Genomic DNA, 22,438 nt, shown 5'->3' with positions numbered 1-22,438 from the left:
GTAAATTGCCGAGAGTCACGTCGGCTATTTCCGGAAGGTGTGACGCGCTATCCAAGCCCGTCAATCAACTGCTATTTACTTAGGAACGCCTATACCCGGAAGGATACGCCGCTCGGAGCCGGAGCAGACATACGGATAAAACGATAAGTACAAAAAAAAAAATCCAGCATACTGCAGATGTCAGCAGTATGCTGGATCTAGTGACAGAAAGTGGATTTTAGGGTGAACCACCGCTTTAAGAAAACTATTTCCGATCTAGACATTTCACCAGCACTAGTAACTCCTATTTGTGGCCTAACATGGTCACCAATGAATAGGCCACCAAGTAGCAGCATCTATTCTCATTGAATCCAGATGATGCTTTTTTCAGGGCTGCCAAGTGACATCCAGATCATTTAGTTATATGAGGGAGTAATGCCATAGCAGAAAGGGGTCTTGGATGCTATGGCATTAGTTAGAAACTTTGTAAATAAGATTTTTTTTTCTGGCATTGTCTTTAAATAATTTCAGGGTAGAAATGGGTTGGTTACAAATGTGATGCTGCCATCTTTGCTAATTTTTTTCTATTGGACATGTGTTTTAGGCTGGACTCCTAATTGTTTTTGTTTGATTATCACAGGAGGAATCTGCTGAATGGCGACAGTTCCAGGCTGATTTGCAAACTGCTGTTGTAATTGCTAATGACATAAAGTCTGAAGCACAGGAAGAAATTGGAGAACTTAAACGGCGACTGCACGAAGCACTGGAAAAGAATGAAAAGCTTTCCAAGGAACAGGAGAATGCCGCATCTCGCAAGTAAGAAACACTAGTAGCATATGAGCATAATAATCTTATAGTATAGTCTTTTCTAAAAAAAATCCTCATGTGTATAACTGTTTTCTATTTTGAATTTGTTTGTCCCTTTAGACAAGAAGAGGAGCGTGGTCGTGTCTATAATTACATGAATGCCGTGGAGAGAGATCTTGCTGCCTTGAGACAAGGAATGGGTCTTAGTCGAAGGTCTTCCACCTCTTCTGAGCCCACACCCACTGTCAAGACTCTTATCAAATCCTTTGATAATGCATCCTCTACAGGTAATATTACTGATGCAATTCAAATAGAACTGTCAGGTTCCATTTTCCATCTGTGTCCCAGATGGGGTGATTTTCATTCATTTACCAACTTATACCTGCAAGTGACAGGAAATCCACTAGAATTGTGTCACCACTTGATGATTTTTCACTCTGTTTTATTCTGCTGACCACTCAAAATTTGTGATTTTTCTTTCAGTGATAATAGTCTTCAGGATAAATATGGGGGCACATACAGCAATAAAACCTGTTGGGTATTCTTATCCCTCTCCAGTCTATCTGAAACAAAAAATTAAATTGCATTCAGTTACGCTTTAAAGCAAAATTATAATGACAACATTATTGTGATGGGTTCTGATTTGCATCATCCACTCATCCACTTGCATCATACAACTTACTAAATCAGTACTTGTTCATTTTCTCCCTGGATTCTGGCTGCGACCATGAAAGATGAGGGCAACTCAAGCCGGCTTTCATTAATTTCCAGGTTTTTGTCTACTCAGCATGCACCTCCTGGTCTCACTCCAGGGTAGTAATGACACTCTGAGGTGCACTTTGTTATAAGGTTGCTATAGCAATGGCTGCATCAACGGATGTTCTCGTCCTGTTTTGGCAACCTTATAACAGCAGGGAACATGGAAGAAAGCAAGAGAGAAAAGTGCGGTTGGGGAAAGGATAAAGCCCCGCAATACTTTGTAGCCAGTCTCCTGATAAACGTGCCCACACATTATTCCAGTAGATGCTCCCACGGTGCTTTTCTTCAAAAATGGCGCCTAACCTCTCCTGATCTTGTCATCTCTAGGCAAGAAATAATAGTAGATGCTCGAAGACTCCTGGTATTGATAGCTTAGATCATGGATCTTCAAACTACGGCCCTCCAGTTGTTCAGGAACTACAATTCCCATCATGCCTAGTCATGTCTGTGAATGTCAGTGTGTTACAATGCCTCATGGGATGTGTAGTTCTACAACAGCTGGAGGGCCGTAGTTTGAGGATCCCTGGCTTAGATATTACAGGAGTCAACAAGGCAGGGTGATTATGTAGGTCACCTAGATGGCCCTGACTGGATGTGGAGATGAAAGCTATAATAACAATAATAAAAAAAAAGGTACTTTCTGACAACATTTACACAGTTAAAAGGATCAGTAAAGGAAAACATTTTATTAGCTAAATAGCTTCCTTGACCTTAGTGCAGTGCTGTTTTCTTGCCCTCATTGTTCGTTTTAGCACAGATGTTGTTGTATGGCTTTTCTGTTCTCCCTACTTCCTGGTTGTCTGTGTAAGAAAAGCATGGCAGAGCGAGGGGATTCCTGGTGTGTGGACAAACGTGCTCGCCCCCCTCCTGGAGACTACAACTGTGCATGTGAACACTGTGCACGTTTCCCAAACAGCAAGGAGGTGTGAATTACTGGGTGTGTCTGTAACACCCCAGCACCTCCCCTCTTCCAATAAGTTTCGTTTTAGGAAACCACTGCCCTGCCTGGACCCCGCCCCCTAGCTAAGTGTAAAACTTCCATATCGAACACACTACACTGTGAGTTTACTGCAAGCAGCACCTGAACGGAGAAAACCTTGCAGACAAGCTCAAAAATAATGTAAAATCTTAAAGTCAGTGTGATATACTGTAAGGGGAAGAAGACTGGGAGAAGCATGTATGGCTTTGTGTGTGTGTGTGTTTAGAAGCTTTGAATAATCATCGTTGGGAGGTATAATGGGAGGTATAGTGGGCGGTTTATGCAAAAACTGTGAGAGAGCTCTCATGCCCGATTTTTTTAAACTGCAAAGGATACTGGGAAATGTAGTTCTAAGCACTATGGTCACATGAACAGTGCAGAGAAGCAGGAAGTGAAGAGCAGAGAAACGAAAGTAGAAACCAAGGTAAAATATATGATTGAATTTAATTGCTTTTCAATAGTTTTGGAATCATTTAACTATTATGTCTCTATACCATGTAAACAGTCATTTTAGCACAATTTTTTTTTTCCTTTAGTGATCCTTTAAATATCCAAAGTTATCAACATTATGGGGGGGGGGGGTAGGGTAATCAAAATAAGGCTAAATGTAAAATAAAATGAGTGAAACTCTGCTTTAAGCCAATTAAGGTCATAACTCTCTCAAAACACTACAGAAAATGTTCTTTGTTTTACAGCTCCTGCTTCCCCAACAGCAGTGGCAACAGCTCCAGCAACAACCGCCATTCCCCGCACACCTCTGAGCCCCAGCCCTATGAAGACACCGCCTGCCGCCGCTGTCTCTCCCATGCAGGTATCTACCAAACTGACATTTGGTTTGTATGTTTATTTTAATGTTATGTAGAGTTACTAAAATATATAGTGAAGTTCACGGCCTCGGCGCTATGGATTAAACGGATGACTCAAAACCGATTATAAATAACTAAATGTTACCATTTGTCATTCAAGTAAATCAATCAATCAATCAGCAGCCGCTTAAAATACATACAAACATAAAGCAAAATTAGTAAATCTTCAACAAGAGTCATATTGTTCACTAAAGCAGCGCTAGTTGTCACTATTCAAAAACGTGACCCCTCTTTTCTATGAAAGTCCATAAGAGAAATAATTCAGGAGGAAAAGGAATGTGTCGGAGTCCAGTGAGAAAGGTGTTTATGGGGTATGGTGTGCTCTCCACTGCAGGTGACTTCTCCCGTGTAAACTCCTGTTGCCGTGAGGTCACGCCCTGACGTTTCGTCCTTTCGACTTCCTCTGAGGGTGTCAGGGCATGACCTCACGGCAGCAGGAAGTCATGTGTTGCGCTCCAGTTGCGTTGTTGTTGAAGATTTACTAATTTTGCTTAATGTAGAGTTACTGACTGTTCATGTATTTGTAGTTTTCTAGCAAAAAAATTTAACATTTTACGTGTAGGAGAGGAATGTCAGAATTGGCTCGGACTGGAAGTGGTTAAAAACAATAAAGTTTTAATAAGGGACTTGGTTATGCAAAGTAAATGTTTAAAAAAAAAAAGAAGAAAGAAACTGGCAGTATACAACTTGAGATGTTGCTATTTTTTAGGCTCTCTGGTTATGGAGAATAGTCATATTTGATAAATCGGACACAGGAAGTGCACAGTCTAGGGATTTAGCATAGATAAGGATATTGAAGTCTTCCTTCCTTACCAAACCTGCTGTACAGACGTTTCCTTTAGCATCATGCAGGGTTTTCCTCAAACGTGTTCTCTCATCTTCATTTGAACATGACAGCAGTAAGAACTGAAGGTTTGGCGTTTATATAAGAACTGTTGTGTTCTACATCGTGTCCTCTGTTGGGGATTTAAATATTTTTTTAATTTCATTGATTTTAAAGATTTGCATTTGTAATTGGCCATGCATTTGCAATCTGGCCTCTGATTTTTTTTTTTTTTTTTTTACTTAACTGAATTTACTTTTTTTTACTTCTAGTCCTAACTTGTCTATTCCTAGTACGCGGTGCTCCTAGTTCTCTTCCTGACTAGCCAGGCTCCTGGGAAATGATGACACATCATTTCCCAGGAGTCTGTGGGCATTACTGTGATGAAAAAAATCAAGTTTTACAATCGGCAAAGTTTTGTTATCCAAGTTGTCCTAACAGGACGGGACCTTCCTCCATCGCTGCCCGTTGTTATGGCAACTATGCAAACAATTGGCGATGTAGCCGCAGTTTAATAGCGCATGCACGAGATCGAGAGGTGCATGCTGGTTACCCAGCATGCACCTCTCTCAGGAAATCCAGGAAAAGATATCAACTGGGCTTCACATGCCCATAATTAAAATGGAAATGGCCACAACATCAGTGAGAAGAAATTGAGTAAGTTAAATATGATTGCCAAATAGAACGGGAACTATTAATATAGGTTATTGGGTTTTATCTTGTGATAATGTGAGGATCGTAAAAAAAATTATGGCCGGAACACTGCTTTAAACAGCAGTTTGTCTTATAGACATTTCCCCTCTCTACTGGTCTCTGACTCTCAGAAGGGAGTGAATGGGAATCTCTGTAAGGGCCAGTACACACCAGATGCAGTTCTGTTTTTTCTGCCCCAATACAGTAAGTTACAGTCAGTTTCTGCACAGGAAACTGACTGCACTGGTGTGAACTAGAGCCATTGGAATACATGGAAAACGCTGTGCATGCATTTTTAGTGCAGAAAAAAAGCACACGGAACTGAATGGAACTGCGTCTGGTGTGAACAAGCACTAAAGTAAGAGGCAAGCCATTCTTTTTTTTTTTTTTTTTTTTTTTTTTTATAGCTGCCTCCGAAGATTACCCCTCACCTCCTGTTTCAAAGACTAACATAAAAGTTTGAGTTTTCCCATATTTGTGTTTTGGAGATGGTTAGTCTTCCCAGTGGACACAACAACGGTGAAAAACATGACAGGCGTTTTAGCACTTCCATGCAAACAAAAAAAAGGAAAGTTATAGCTTTATATATTTTATTAGCACTTGTTCTGGGTGACGTGTAAAGTTGTGTTCAAATATTCTCTGATACTTTTTTATCATTTTAGTTGTTTTTCTGTTTACATTTAAGTTTCACATAACTTTCACCCAGCATTCTCACATTTTCTGATTGTTCACTTGGAAGATGTGCAAATCCTGGGTGTAAGTTATGTGAATCTGGTGTGAAAAACATTCAAAAATAGACCCCTTAATTTGTTTGTGTCACTAGCACTCCCTGTAGGGAAAAATATCACAAGACCTTTATATATGACAGCCTGTATTATGCTTTTATATTATGTTTTCTATACAGACATGTTGCAAAACATAGTTCTGACGGTACATATTCTCTATCCTTGTAGAGACATTCTATTAGTGGACCTATATCTTCTACTAAATCCTTAGCAGGGTTATCAGAAAAGAGACCAAGTTATGCAGAAATACCCGTACAAGGTACGTAGCACAGGAAAGTTTGAGCACTGTGTTGCACCATGCAATTTTGGTCTCTAGGTGCATTGTAATAGTCTGCACTAATCTCTTTTTTTTTTTTTTTTTTTGCAGAGCATTTGTTAAGAACTACTGCTGGCAGCAGAACAGCATCCGCTTTACCTCGGGGCCAAGCCATAGACGGCACAAAATCCATCTCTGGTAAAGTTCTTGCTATTGTTACTGCAATTTAAAACCTGTTACCCAGAAGGATACATCTCCATTGAATGTTTGTTGAATATCACGTTTGATGCTTTGTAATGTATCTGATCTTATTTTATTTTTATTACAGGTGTTTAATTTACACAGCACTTTTCATAATTCCCTGCCCTCAAGGAGCTTACAATCTAAGATCCTTATTTCACAAACACGTACTAGGACCAATTTAGACATTACCCAGATAACTAACCAGCGTGTCTTTGGAGTGTGGGAGGAAACCAGAGTATCCAAAGGGGGGGACCCATACAAGCAGAGGGAGAGCATGCAAACTCCATGCAGATAGCGCCCTGAACAGAATACTATTTCAAACTATTGTATATGTATGTTTTGCTATTTGTATGCAATCATTGCTTTACAAATAAACATTTTAGTTGGCTAAAGAGTACTGCACAGGCACAACCATCTCCTCCCAGGCAGGCTAGCTGAAACCTGAAACTTGACTGCTTCTCATTGAAACTGAGGTGGCCATTGTGGCCATGTGCATTGCAGTACATGTACATTGGGGAAAAAAATAATTTGGTCCCCCTACAGATTTTGTAAGTTTTCCCACTTACAAATAAATGAAGGGTGTATCATTTTTATCATAGGTGTGTTTTAAATGATAAGGACAAAAAAACAGAAAACCACATAAAACAAATGCTATGAATTTAAGTTTTAGTTCAGTAAGTAAAATAATTGTTTGATCCCCAAGAAAAACATGACATAGTACTTGGTGGAGGAACCCAGGTAAGACATTTCTTGTAGCTGGTTACCAGGTTTGCACACATCTCAGCAGGGATTTTGGCCCACTCTTTTATTTTTTTACAGATCTTCTTTAAATCCTTTAGGTTTCTTGGCTGTCTCGTGGTAACTCAAAGTTTAAGCTCCTTCCATAATTTTTCTATAGGATTAAGGTCTAGAGACTGACTAAGCCACTCCATGACCTTAACCGATTCCCGCCTGCCGCACACCCTATGACGTCTTTGGGTTTGAGCAGTGATATCTGAAGATGCATACAGCTACAAACATCATTCAGATGTCTTCTTTTTCAGCTGGCAATTCCCTACACCAGTGATGGCGAACCTTGGTACCCCAGATGTTTTGGCACTACATTTCCCATGATGCTCAAACTACACTGCAGAGTGCATGAGCATCATGGGAAATTTAGTTCCAAAACATCTGGGGTGCCAAGGTTCGCCACAACTGCCCTACACCATAAGAATGATCATAGTGGCTGTTCAGCCGCTTGATCATTCTTACAGGTGGCGAGAGGGGACGTCCCCCCTCTTGCCGCCCTCTGGTGCTTCTACTGGTTCGCCCCTGCCACCAGTAAATCAGGGAAGGGAGCCACTGGCGCCGGATGCGGACTATAGAGATTTCTGGTGGACCAGATGGTCGCTGGAGTCTCTATGATCGTTTGGGAGCCAGGCGCGATGTTATGAAATCACGTCCGGTCTCTGCATTCGGAAAAATGGCACCACCTTGGCTGATAAGCCAAAATCTTTTTTTATATCAGGCTTCCCAGTCTAGAGGTGAGATGTGGGGACTTGACATGTCTCACTGTAAAGAGGACCTGTCATGCTTATTTCTATTACAAGGGATGTTTACATTTCTTGTATTAGGAATAAATGCGCCCCTGTCCCCATGTGCTCACACGCAGAAGCGAACACATACATAAGTCACGCCCACATATGTAAAGGATGTTCAAACGACACATATGGGGAATCGATGCGAACAATAGAGCAAGAGCAATAATTCTAGCCCTAGACCTCCTCTGTAACTCAAAACATGTAAACAGTAAAAAAAAATTAAAGCATCACATATGGGGATTTTAAGTACCAAAGTTTGGTGCCATTCCACGAGAATTTGCAATTTTGAAGCGTGACATGTTGGGTATCTATTTACTCAGCGTAACATTATCTTTCACATTATGCAAAAAAAATTGGGCTAACATAACTTTTTTTTTTAAATGTATGAAACTTTTTTTTTTTAAAACGCATTTTGAAAAATTGCTGCGCAAATATTGTGCGACATAAAAATGTACAATGAGTGCCATTTTATTCTCTAGGGTCTCTACTAAAAACACACACACGTGCATATATTAAATGTTTGGGGGTTCTATAATTTTCTAGCAAAATAAATTATGATTTTTACATGTAGGAGAGGAATGTCAGAATTGGCCTGTTAGGCAAGTGGTTAACGTGGTTTTTCATGAGCCACTCCTTTGTTGCCTTGGCGGTATGTTTTGTGTGATTGTCATGCTGGAAGACCCATCCACGACCCTTCTTCAGTGTTCTGGCTGAGGGAAGAAGGTTCTCATCCAAGATACAATACATGGCCCTTGTCTTTTTGCCCCTCAATGCATCAAAGTCAGCCTGTACCTTTTTAGCAGAGAAAGTGCCCCATAGTATCATGTTTCCACCTCTGTGCTTGACTGTAGGGATGGTGTTCTTGGGGTCATAGTCAGCATTTTTCTTCCTCCAAACACGGCAGGTGGATTTAAAGCCAAAGAGCTTAATTTTAGTCTGACCACAGCACTTTCTCCCAATCCTTCTCTGAATCATTTAGATGTTCATTGGCATGACTGTACATGTGCCTTCTTGAGGTAGATCTAGATGACGGGTGACTCATCAGTTCATTTGTACTACGGTTACGCTATGGTTATTTTTGCTCTCTTGTGAGTGATTGTCGATCGAATGGCGAGGAACCAGAGTGTTTAAACAAGCGTTTTGGAGATGTGCAGCGTGGATCCTAGCAGCTATCTGTTGGGACCTTTGTTCGACCTCACAGTAATTCTTTGAGGTGATCGGCCATTTCATCTATAGGTGGCAGTGGTTGCTGATTTTCACCCTTTGTTTCACTGGATGTGTTTCACCTTTAATCAAGATATGGATTGAGCAGTTGTTTATATATCATCGTTTGCACTTGGACTTTATATTTTAATAATTTTCATTCTTTTGTGGACTTATACACTTTTTGGAAATTCATGTTTTGTTTTTAACTCATAAGATTATATTTATATAATTAAGCAGGCGCTCAATTTTCACATATATCATTATTCACATAATGATATAAACTTACAAAATCTATTTTCCCCAATGTATCTGTGTGAATGAGCACTGTATCTCCAAAATACACTAAACTACAATGGATAGATGTGAACCAGCCACATAGAAATCCATGGAGATTCTGCTTTCAGTGCATTAAAATGCATGGGTTTTGCTTCATCAATAGGGCTAGTGTGAAAAGGCCCCAAGCCTAAAGAATACATTACTCCAGTGAGTCATTTTGGTGAATGTGTACATTTCAGCTTGCACTATAAAAAGTTTTATAAACAGTGGACTTATTTTCGTAAAACTAAGAAGGTTACATCCGAAATAAGACAGTGTTGTTTTTTTTGTTCAGCCCACTGGGTAAAAAAATGAGGACGTTGTACGAACTATGCAATGTCTGTACAGCAATCTCCCTGCTGTGCTATTGTGTTCTGACAAGGGAGCCACACTCCAGCCAGAACACACCAGTCAGCGCTCGCAGCCATTGGCTGCAAGTGCTGATCGGATACCAAATTGGCTGCTGGTTTTCGTTCAACAGACAAGGAGCTGTACACGTGGGTCGGAAGTCAGCCATTTATTGCCGAACTGTCCGATTTTAGACATTTTTAGGCCAGTATTTACCTAGCTTTATTGTGTAAAAAAAATGGTGCGTTGTTCCCTTGAATGTTGATATAACGTGATATGTGAATCACCAAAACAAGGGGGCGTACAAGAAAAAAGCAGCCTCTTACCAGATAGTACAGATCTCTATTCCAGAGATCAAACAATCTTGCATACAATCTCCACATTAGAATCTTCAATGGTAGGGTGTTGCTGCGGTGATGTTATCACTGCTGGAAATAGACTCAAACATCCCCTGCAAGTGGCCGCTCACCAAGAAGGTATATATGAAGGCAAACAGGAAGAGAACCTCCTAGCATAAACCAGTAAGATGGTTTTATTAAAAATAAAGAGTTGCACTTTTACAGTAGCTGGAATCACAAGCGATGTATCGCAAAACAGGTCAAGTGGATCCTATGGACATTGAATTGAATGATTTATTGATATTTTTGATTCAATATTATGTTTGTTATTCATCTGTACACTTGCACTTTATTCTTGTATACCCATTTGTTTTGTTTCACACATTATATCAACATTTAAGGGAGCAGCGCACCATTTTTTTTACAAATTTTCAGCAGTCTAATATTCAGAATTATTGGGTCGCAGCAGTTCTCAATATTGGCTAAGCGCAATCGTTTGTTAATACCTAACTTTTTACTTATATTTACTTGAATAAACATATTTTTTGATAAATTAAGGGAAAAAATATGAATAAAAATATTATACATTTACTTTGAAGTTGCATAGATTTTATGATGTTGCATTGAAGACAGGCAGAATTCCTTTATAGCATACGCAGAGGAAATTGGTATTAAGGTGTCACTAAACCCACATCATAAAAAAAAACTATCAATAAATGATGTTACATGCTGTTCATACTCACTCGCAATGGGATTAATTTTCTGTATTCTTCAAAGAACCTTGTTGATTCTGCTGATCTCCATTTCCCCCTTCTATCCAAGTCCCCAATGCAGTTGGGGATTTTGCAGAGCAGTATTGGCAGCTCTGCACATGCTCAGTTTTCAGTGAGTTTCTATGCTGAGCATTTCCTCCCAATCATGTCTGAGCAGCCCATGTGACTATAGAATCACACATATGGGTGTATACACAGTGGTAAATCAGGGTTTGACATTTGCTTGGAATCTAGGAGCCAGCTAAAAAAGTTAGGTGCCAGAATACGCGCCCCTCCCGCCAAACTCCCGCACAGAAGCGAACACATACGTGAGTAGCGCCCGCATATGTAAACGGTATTCAAACCACACATGTGAGGTATCGCCGCGATCAGTAGAGCGAGAGCAATAATTCTAGCTCTAGACCTCCTCTGAAACGCAAAACATGCAACTTGTAGAATTTTTTAAACGTCGCCTATGGAGATTTTAAAGGGTAAAAGTTTGTCGGCATTCCACGAGCTGACGCAATTTTGAAGCGTGACATGTTGGGTATCAATTTACTCGGCATAACCATATCTTTCACAATATAAAAAAAATTGAGATAACTTTACTGTTGTCTTATTTTTTAATTAAAAATGTTTTATTTTTTCCCCAAAAAGTGCGCTTGTAAGACCGCTGCGCAAATACGGTGTGACAAAGTATTGCAACGATCGCCATTTTATTCTCTAGGGTGTTAGAATAAAAAAAATATACATAATGTTTGGGGGTTCTAATTGGAGGGAAGGAGATGGCAGTGAAAACAGTAAAAACACACACACATTAGAACTGCTGTTTTACTTGTAATGCCACCGGCCAGCACCAGATGGCGCCAGGTCACAGAAGGCAGCTTGGGCCTTCACAAGGCTGCAAAGCCCCAACCTAAATTAACGGACGTCGCGGGCCAGCCGCGATCGCGAGGTGGGGGCGCACGGAGACACAGGATCCTGTGCCTCCGTGCGCCCCCGCCACACGATCGCGGCGAGCCTGCTATGGCCGGATAATTGAGGCCGCGGCTTTGTGCCCTTTTAAGCCGCAAAGCCACGGCCTCAATTACCGGCGGGGGCGCCAGGTCGCAATTGCGACCTGTCGCCCGGATTTTGTCGAGGCCTGTGGTGAATGACCGCCCACTCCCTCCCTCCCTCCTTCATGCCCACTAAGCATCTAAACACAATAGGGATGGGATATTACGTTAGATTGATGGAGGCTTCACCTCCCTCTTATTCAAAGACACCGGCTGGAGGGGTGTGACATAGCCTGTGACTGGCAGAAATCTGCCCACACCATTTTATTGCCAAAAAATAGTAAACATTTGATTACAAATATATATTTGTATAATATTTTATAACAGTTTAATGATATTATTTATTTTTACTCTGTATTCCAAAGGTTGTTTTTTTTTTTTTTGTTTTTTTGTTTTTTTTATAATGTGACCAGCAGAAGAGGGCTAGAGGTTCCTCCTACTTATGTTTCCCTGCAGACAGGCTGGGAAACATCTGGGTCATGTGACGTCTGCATATCGATTAGAAAAACATACTTGGATGGGGTTTTATTTTAGTAAAATAATTACAGTGCCATCTACATACAGAAATAGAAGGGGCAAAGTCAATTAAACCATGTGTATTTAGTATCACTTTAAGGTTACTTCAATACATTTTAAGATTTCAGTTAAATAAACAAAGGCAGTAACGGATGGTAAAGCTCAGTATGTGGTAATGTAAAGAGAGTACCCAATTTGCTGTAGGGAAATTATTATTTCCAGTAACAATTGTCTGTAGACAAACTGCTTGCAAAGGAATGCTTGGGTATGTGTTCCTTGTTACAGTAACCTAACCCACTAATGCATTTGTTCGCCTTCTCCTTTTTGTTTTGTGTCTGTCTTTTTTCTTTTTTTTTTTTACTTCCTGTGCTCAGAATAGAAACAATATTTCATAGGAAGTATCTAACCTGAACTTCCACCGGGATTTCCTGTGCTTGTTTGAGGTCTCATGTGGTGGATACAGGATAGAATTTGGATAATAATTGGTATGCTGTGAAAGTTGTTAGTTGGTATTCATCCAAGCCTTATTGTTGTAGTGAAAGAAGCATTTTAAAATACATTCAGTACTGTATTTTCTGCACGTCTGTCATCTGTCCTTTCTACTGTGGTCATCAAATTATTAGCCATTTGTATGGGAGAAATTGTATCGTGTGCCCAAGTTGTTCTCTTGGTGCCATTATCTGACAGTTAAAGCTGTTTCCTTTTATGCACTGTCTGTAAAGTAATTTTTTTCCTTTTTCTAGTGTCACGCCGTAGCAGCGAGGAACTGAAACGTGACATCAGTGTTCCAGATGGGAGTTCTGCTTCTCCTTTGATGTCAATGACTTCACCCTCATCACAGCTATCCCTCACCTCTTCCTCCCCTACCGCATCTGTCACACCAACTGCACGGAATCGAATCAGGTAAAAGTGTGACATGAAATAAAAAGAATAGTTTACGCTTAGTGTAAATATTGTATCCAGAGCTGCACTTCCTAAGGCTGCATTCACACCTTGGCGTACCTAATCGCGGCGTTTTGTCCCGCGAATTGCGGCGACAAATTGCGTCGTTTTGTACAGCGATTTGCGGCGAAAAAACGCCGCGATTGTGAATGCAGCTGTACCCCCTCTATGGAGATGGTTCACATCTCCTATGCCCAACGCCGAAAGCCGCCTGAAAAAAAGGTCCGGGACTTGTTTTCAGGCGGCAGGCGTACGGCGTTCGGCGTGGAGATGTGAACCATCTCCATAGAGGGCAATGTGAAATCATCTCTCCAGCGTCTCAGGGGCTGCTGCGGCGTCGCACTACAGGCGTATATACGCCTAGGTGTGAACAGAGCCTAACTGTCTGAATACATGATGATAAATAATTTACATATACAAATAATAAGTGCGCATCCAAACAAATTGCAACAAAATTATAAATGTGATGAAAACAAAATAAATTTCAAAAAACCCAGATGATAAAATCTTGAGTCAAACATTGCACAACAGTCCATCAAGCAAATATTTATATGAAGAATTCCAACCTTCCACCAATGAAGTGAACAATTCTTGGGATAAATGAATACAAATGCCTTGTGCCCACCACTGCAAATCCAAGCCTCTATGTGAGAGATCAATACAGCATGTTGCAAGCACTGTCTGATGTGGACTATCGCTGAGCGCCTAGAATAGTCTGTTTGCAACATGCTGTATTCTCATGGGATTAATACAATACGGTAAGAGGCTTGTATTTACAGTGGTGGGCACAAGGTGTTTGTATACATTCATCCCAAGAATTGTTCACTTCATTGGTGGATGGTTGGAATTACCCATATAAATGTTTTCTTGATGGACTCACTGTTGTGCAATGTTTGACTCAAGATATTATTATGTGGGTTTTTGGACACTTAAAGCGGAGCTCCACCCTAAAGTGGAACTTTCGTTCATCGGATTCCCCCCCCCCCCTCCCGGTGCCACAATTGGCACCTTTTGGGGGGGGGGGGGGGGTGGGATAGGATACCTCTCTTTGACGGGTATCCTTTCCCACTCCTGGGAGTCCCTCCTCCTACTCCCCTGGCTGCCGGGCTAATAGGGGAGAGGAGCGGGGCCTCGCGCATGCGCAGTAGAGTTCCCGACGTGAAGCCGAAATGCTACACTGACGGGTTTTCTTACCCGCAATGACGGCGGCAGCACCCGACAGCTGCAGTGCTGACATCGAGGGACAGCAGGACAGTTAAGTGTCCATTTATTAAAAGCCAGCAGCTGCAGAATGTGTATCTGCTGGCTTTTAATATTTTTTTCCCCCGGACCTCCACTTTAAAGCAGATGTAAACCCTAGCATTTATACCCAGTGAAGTGAACAGCCTCAGATGATACACAGAGATTAAACAAATCTCCCTACATATGTTTTACATGTATATCTGCTGTCTTCAGCTTTATACAGTATATCCTTTAGATGCTCATGGTGTTACAGATTTTCTCTTCCTGTTCAGCACTGGAAGTGGATTATTGGCATACAGCCAAGACAGCTGATTGGAGGAAAGGCACACTCCACATTGGCAAAGGAAGGAAGTAATGTGCAGAGCTGTGCTGTGAGAAGGCAAGCTATCTGCTAATTTATTTATAGCAACTTCCCCCACACAAATTTCAGGCTGCTTTTATCTTGTGTGATGGAGAACTTGTCAGAAGTTATCAGGCGGATAAAAGAGCTACAGAGCAGGAGAAAGACACAGGACTCTGTGCTTTGGAGAGAGATAAGAAATCATTATATATATATATATATATATATATATATATATATATATATATATATATATATATATATATATATATATATATTGCTCAAATTTCATGAATCCGGTTTATATACACTTTATATATATATACTGCTCAAATTTCATGAATCCGGTTTACATACACTTTATTTTTGTTTTCCAGACCGACATGATGAAACCTTTTCTTTCTTCCCCTCTTAGGTATCTCAGTAGAAAGGCTGGTTTGAGTTAATAAGATGTTTCCAGAATTAAAGGGAGAGGGGAGCTTTATTTTTTCGACACAGGGACAGTCCCAGAAATGTTCTTTCCCTTACGATGGGAGCCATGTCTTCCACTAAGCCTCAACCTTGGCTCCAGGGGGAGGTGGGTCGATCTGGGCTACATCATTAATTATGCCCACCACTCCAGTTCAAAACTGGGAGAAAGATGGATGGGTCCAGAAGACATGAAATAAAAATACCATCTGAGTGGTCACACCTCCAGAAGAAGACAGAGCAGGATTTAATCTATATAATCTATGGGTGAAACCGACCATTGGCCCAGAGAACACAGCAACTTTTCTGGTTTATGTTCAGATATGGCTTCTTCTTTGTATGATAGAGCTTTATCTTGCATTTTTTGAATGGCATGGTGATCTGTGTTCAGACAATGATTTTTGGAAGTATTCCTGAGCCCATGCAGTGATGCCTATCACAGCATCATGCCTGTCTTTAATGCAGTGCTGTATACAGTGTATGTATGTATTTGCTTGTGTGTAGTTATATATACATACATGAACTTTAATGGCATCACAGTTAAAGGAACACTAAAGGCAAACTTTTTTTTATTTTTTTTTAATAACAAACATGTTATACTTACCTCCACTGTGCAGCTCGTTTTGCACAGAGTGTCCCCTAACCCTGTCTTCTGGGGTCCCTCGGTGGCTGTCTTGGCTCCTCCTCGCAAAAGCTTTCCACCTTCATGCGAGCAAGCTCGCATGGTGGAAAGCTTTTGCGAGCATGCTCCCGTGATACAGTGGCGGGCATAGCCGCCGACTGTATCACTCGGCCCCGCGCGCCAGGCGTCATCCGCTGTGATTGACAGCAGCGCCAGCCAATAGCCAATCAACGGCCAGGCTGGGAACCGAAGAGGTGGACGTGCGCGGGACTTTCGAGGGGTCAGGTAAGTAAAACGGGGGTTCGGGGGGAAGGCCGGTACCGTCGGATGTTTTTTCACCTTAATGCATAGGATGCATTAAGGTGAAAAAACATTTACCTTTACAACCCCTTTAACTGTCTACCCTTAATTATAACTTTATCGCTATCACAAGGAGTAAACAACATCCCTTGTGATAGCATAGCCCTGTATAGCCGCTCGGATCACTTACATGATGGGGCTGGGTAAAACAAAAAAGATACCCAGATGATGTAGTCTCAACCATGATCTTGGTATAACCACCCCAATACGAGGCCATAAATATATACATACAGAGGTATTTAGGTGGTTAAAGCTCAACTGAACTTTCAGTTTAAATCTGCTAAATACATTCTGGGTACATCAAACAAAAGGTGTGAAAAGTCTTACAATTCATTTTCTTTAATTTTCTAAAAGTCCTATTTTCTGTCAGAATGGCACAGAGCAGTACCTTTGCTTGCTGTGTGGAAGCAGTGGTTATTCTGCAGAGATCTTTACTGATTGCAGAGGTTTATTATGTATAATATTCAAACAGCCAGCAGACACTTAAAGTGTTACTAAACCCACAGCAGTAAAATCTGTCTGTATATGATAAACAGCATGCTTGTTTTCTCAATGTGGATCTAAAGGGGTTAATCCTCTGTATTGTGTAAAAAGGCTATTTGATCCTGTATGCACAGATTCTCCCCCTCTTGCAGGGTCTCTTTGCAAGGCCAGATAGAGTCAGAGTAGTAAAGCTGCACATGCTCAGTTCGGTCTCTATTGCTGGAGAGAACAGTTCCTTGTTGAGCTGAGCTTTTCATGTCACATGATATTGACATCACACATTTGGGTGTGTATACAGATCCTAAATGACCGCCCCGTCCCTCCCTTCTTCATTCCCAGTAACTAAAAAGAACACAGTGGGTGGGATTTCACATCTTGATTCACGGATGAAGGTCAAGAGGCTCAGCTCAGGGAGCTAGTTGAATTCTCTAGGATGCAATTGTTTATTTGATGATACTGGCTCTTTATTCTATGATCTATGACTTCATAATGCTGGGCTGCAAGAACAACAGATTATTCCTTCTGTATTCTCATGCACTCTTACTTACTATCCCTTAATGTAAAGAAAAATGATGGTCTTCACTCCCCATATGTTTTATTATCTGCTTTAAATTGTTACAGCTGTTAGTTTATTTAACCTAAGCAAACATTTTCATATTTTAGGGAGGAAAGAAAAGACCCCTTGGCAGCCCTTGCAAGAGAGTATGGTGGCTCCAAGAGGAATGCTTTGCTAAAGTGGTGTCAGAAGAAGACTGAGGGATACCTGGTAAGCATGGAATTGTGAAACGAATTCTAGTGCCTTGTGAACTATTTATACAGCCTTGGAATATAAACCCTGTTGGCACTACAGGAATTATTACAATGAAAGCTGTGGGGTGTTATAAGCGGGCATATTAGATTTATTGTAATGTTTGCCATAAAGTAATTTTTGTTTTGAGTTTTACTTTTATGGCAGTAAAGAGATGGAGAGTTAAATATATAGGGAGGGCATACACAACCAAAACATTATCGCAAAGTGCCTTGTGCAATGGCTTTCAGCTGTCGGCATCCACTGGGCACCAAATTAGTGTTCTTCAAAAGAAAGTTACTTGCCCCAAGGGCTTCAAGAAATTGAAGAAAGAGAAAAAGTTTATGGCTTCAATATTAGATGTGAACTTGTGTTTACATCCTTCAACAGGCTTTTGGCTATTAACCACTTGAGCTCTGAAAGATTTTACCCCCTTCATGACCAGGCAATGTTTTGCTTTTTAGCACTGTGCTACTTTAACTGGTATTTGCATGGTCATGCAATGCTGTACCCAAACATTTTTTTACTCTCACAGAATTAGAGCTTTCTTTTAGTGGTATTTGTTTACCTCTGGGTTTCTTATTTTTTGCAAAATACGCAAAAAAAAGACCTGAACATTTTGGGGAAAAAGAAAAGCAATATTCTTTTACTTTCTGCTACAAAACATATCCAATTGCTGCGGGCAATCTGACACTGACTGATGCTGGGGGAACTAACTGCCAGTGACTTTAATCGAGTAATATACTAAGGTTGCACCGTTACCGAGCATTTGCACGAGTACGGACATCTTGTTACACCCATTCACTATATGGGCTGGGTGTAAAAAGATGTCCGCTGCTGCCTTCTGACTGCAGGCTTACTGCAGCCGAATGCACAGTGTACCAAGATGGGTGTTCTGGTGTTCTAACAGACTGTCACTTCCGTTACCAAATCTGACAGGTTGCCGATTCTGATGGAACACTTGGCGTTTGTCTTGGGAGAAAACAAACCACAACAATATAAAACTATTATTTAATTAAATTATTTAAGTTACAGTGAGGCCAATCCGTGCCCATTAACCACTTACCCCCCGGACCATATTGCTGCCCAAAGACCAGAGTACTTTTTGCGATTCGGGACTGCGTCGCTTTAACAGACAATTGCGCGGTCGTGCGACGTGGCTCCCAAACAAAATTGGCGTCCTTTTTTTCCCACAAATAGAGCTTTCTTTTGGTGGTATTTGATTACCTCTGCGTTTTTTATTTTTTGCGCTATAAACAAAAATAGAACGACAATTTTGAAAAAAATGAATATTTTTTACTTTTTGCTGTAATAAATATCCCCCAAAAATATATAAAAAAACATTTTTTTTCCTCAGTTTAGGCCGATACGTATTCTTCTACATATTTTTCGTAAAAAAAAATCGCAATAAGCGTTTATTGATTGGTTTGCGCAAAAGTTATAGCGTTTACAAAATAGGGGGTATTTTTATGGCATTTTTATTAATATTTTTTTTACTAGTAATGGCGGCGATCAGCGATTTTTTTTTTCGGTATTGCGACATTATGGCGGACACTTCGGACATTTTTGACACATTTTTGGGACCATTGGCATTTTTATAGCGATCAGTGCTATAAAAATGCATTAGATTACTATAAAAATGCCACTGGCAGTGAAGGGGTTAACACTAGGGGGCGGGGAAGGGGTTAAGTATGCCTGGGTGTGTTCTTACTGTGGGGGGGGGGGTGGCCTCACTAGGGGAAACACTGATCCTCGGTTCATACATTGTATGAACCGAAGAAAAGCATTTCCCCTGCTGACAGGAACGAGAGCTGTGTGTTTACACACACAGCTCCCGTTCCCCGCTCTGTACCGAGCGATCGCGTGTGCCCGGCGGCGATCGCGCCCGCCGGGCACACGCACGGGAGTCGGGGGCGAGCGGGGGGCGCGCGCGCGCGCGCCTCCGGCGGCTCGCGTGCGCCCCTAGTGGCGGCTAAAAGGTAGGACGTCATAATACGTGATCTCGCCTAGGAGAGCCACCTTGTGGACGTATTATGACGGTGCGGCGACGGCAAGTGGTTAATTATAATTGCCAGTCAGTGCTGTCCATCAGTGCTGCATATTGGTGCCACCTATCAGTGCTGCATATTGGTGCCACCTATCAGTGCTGCATATTGGTGCCGCCTCATCAGTGCCACCTATCAGTGCCCATTAATGCCACTGTCACATGACATAAAAAAATAATATTGGTATTGGCGAATACTTGGGGGGGAAAAAGTATCGATACTTGTACTTGGTCTTAAAAATAAAAAGTGGTATTGGTGCAACCCTCAATAATGCTATACACTGTCACTGTACTTATGACACTGGTTGGGAAGGGGTTAAATGTGTGCACATTGACCCACTCCTCCATCAGCCTACTTTGTGACCTGTACATTAACCTTTTACCATTTCCTCCCATTGTGTATGACCTGTACATTTAATGATGTGCTGTATTTAGCGCACTGTTACAAGACTTTAACCACAATCAGAAATTTGAGGCAAACAAATTGATCACCTTGGGTTGTCAAAAAGGGGGAATTTGGTGACCGGGGGATTTGTACTATATTGACAATTGTATTTGATGATTTAGAGCAGAAAATAAGGTGTGTGTTTGTTTTTTTTTTTTTATAAAAATAAAGAAATTAGTGGATAGAAGTACCATCAAAAGTAAAGCTCTGTTTCTAAAAAAAATGATATAAATTTAATCTGGGTACAGTTTCATGACCAAATAATCATCAAACTATCACATCCCTGAAAAATGGCCCGGTATTACAGGCTAGTCCTCGCATTGTGTTCTATTGCAAGTTTAGAAAACACTTTTTAAAATTGTACTTAATTTCATTTTACATTACAAGGGGGCAGACAAGCACCATATGTAATAGTAATTTTGCTGGTGAAAGGTCCTTATTATGGAAACATCAGGGGTCTATTATACCCTAATGTCTCTCCTACACTTTCCCGATCTGCACAGGCCAGGAGTTGACCGTTCTGAATCAACGATAGATGAAGGATGGATGGCCGCACTGTGCGGCCATCCATTTTTCATCTATCTTTTATGCTTGCCTAGTGCACCGCCAGCACCCTTGGAATCCTTTAAACGGTGTGTGACTGTATAGTAGACCCACCTGGAGCAGTGACTTTCTTTCTTCTTGACTGTTCTGAACCTGGAAATGCATACTCAGAGCTTGAGCTTCTTTGGGTTTATTCCTCACAGGGTCGCAGATGTTCCTCGATCTCTCCCTGTTTTCATCCTTACAGGGATCTGTTTTTTTTTTTTTGGTCCTAGGACTTTAACCACTTCCATACTGGGCACTTATACACCTTCCTGCCCAGACCAATTTTCAGCTTTCAGCGCTGTTAAACTTTGAATGACAATTACCAGTCATGCTACACTGTACCCAAACTAAATTTTTTATCATTTTGTTCCCACAAAATAGAGCTTTCTTTTGGTGGTATTTGATCACCTCTGTGATTTTTATTTTCTGCAAAAAAAAAAGACAGAAAATGTTTCCGTTACAAAACTTTGTAAATAAGTATGTTTTATCCTTCACGGATGGGCACAGATGGGGTGGCACGTATGGGCACAGATGGGCGACATGGATGGACGACACAGATGTACTGTAATATTTGTACTGATGGATGCCAATCGCTGCCAAACAATGCCTGACAATCAGTGATGCCCATTGTGGGCACTGATTGGCATCCATTGTGGGCACTGATTGGCATCCATTGTGGGCACTGATTGGCATCCATTGTGGGCACTGATTGGCATCCCTGGTGGTCTGGTGGCATCCCTGGTGGTCTGGTGGCATCCCTGGTGGTCTGGTGGCATCCCTGGTGGTCTAGTGTGGGCATCCTCGGGGGGGCTGCGCTGATAATCGATCAGCACAAACCCCCCCTATCAGAGGTGCAGACGATCGGCTCTCCTCTACTCGCGTCCGACAGACGCGAGTGAGGAAAAGCCGATCACGCCTGCTCTTGTTTACATCGTGATCAGCCGTAATTGGAAATGGCTGATTACGTAGTAAAGAGTCTCCGTGTTGCGGGGTGTCAGACAGGGGCGCGCAGCGGCTCAATATCCTGAGGATGTCATATGACGTCCACTCAGGATATTGAAACCACTTTGCTGACGTCATTTTGCAATAGGGCGGGCGGCAAGTGGTTAAAGTGCATGTAAACCCTCACATATACCAAGTGGAGTGAACCGCCTCAGATGATACACAGAGATGAAACAAATCTCCCAACATAAGTTTTACATGTATATCTGCGGTCTTCAGCTTTCTATATTCTTTAGAAAGTGAACATAGTGTTAGAATTTTTTACCTGCCCTTCAACAGTGGGAGGGCAGTCTGGACATACACTGTGTGTGAGCTGATTTGAGTAAAGGTATACACCCCCCCTCCCCCACAGGCAGAGGAATGAAGAAACATGCAGAGCTGTACTATGAATAGACCAGCTCTCTGCTAATCTATCTCTATGCACCCGTCCTGACCCAAATTTCCAGCTGCTTTTTTTTCCTGTGTCTGAGAACTTGTCAGAAGTTATCATGCTGATAACATAGGAATGAAGCAGCAGAAATATACGGGACTTGGGCCCCTTTCACACTACCGCATCTTTAAAAGAATGCGATTTTGCCACAATTTCAGGGAGTGGCTGTTTAAACTTGAGGTCTGTGGACCTCAACTCGCATCAAAGCCAGACCAAAGTAGTACAGGGACTACTTTGAAGTCGGTGCGACTTGAAGTCTCACAGATACGAATGGTACCCATTGGAATATATGGGGTATGACTTGTCGGGCAACTTTGCAATCTCAAGTCGCAGGATAAGTCGCACAAGTGTGAAAGGGGCCTAAGGGCTTCGGAAGGGGGAG

General features: G+C 41.5%; 1 protein-coding gene across 6 annotated transcripts in view; it reads left to right on the top strand.

Annotated features, from left to right (window-relative positions):
- SPECC1L (sperm antigen with calponin homology and coiled-coil domains 1 like) overlaps positions 1–22,438 on the top strand; it is a 104,371-nt gene that overhangs the window by 60,195 nt on the left and 21,738 nt on the right. For all 6 annotated transcript variants that reach the window (XM_040349510.1, XM_040349518.1, XM_040349501.1 and 3 more), the window contains 7 exons: positions 620–795; positions 907–1,073; positions 3,220–3,335; positions 5,860–5,950; positions 6,059–6,145; positions 13,047–13,206; positions 17,424–17,526. In XM_040349510.1, coding sequence (XP_040205444.1) covers positions 620–795; positions 907–1,073; positions 3,220–3,335; positions 5,860–5,950; positions 6,059–6,145; positions 13,047–13,206; positions 17,424–17,526 — 900 coding nt within the window. The remainder of the gene's footprint in view (positions 1–619; positions 796–906; positions 1,074–3,219; positions 3,336–5,859; positions 5,951–6,058; positions 6,146–13,046; positions 13,207–17,423; positions 17,527–22,438) is intronic.

This window comes from Rana temporaria, chromosome 1 (genome assembly GCF_905171775.1).
Source record: "Rana temporaria chromosome 1, aRanTem1.1, whole genome shotgun sequence".
Classification (NCBI taxonomy): domain Eukaryota; kingdom Metazoa; phylum Chordata; class Amphibia; order Anura; family Ranidae; genus Rana; species Rana temporaria.
Note: the sequence above shows the minus strand (reverse complement) of the source record. Positions and strands in the feature narration are given on the sequence as shown.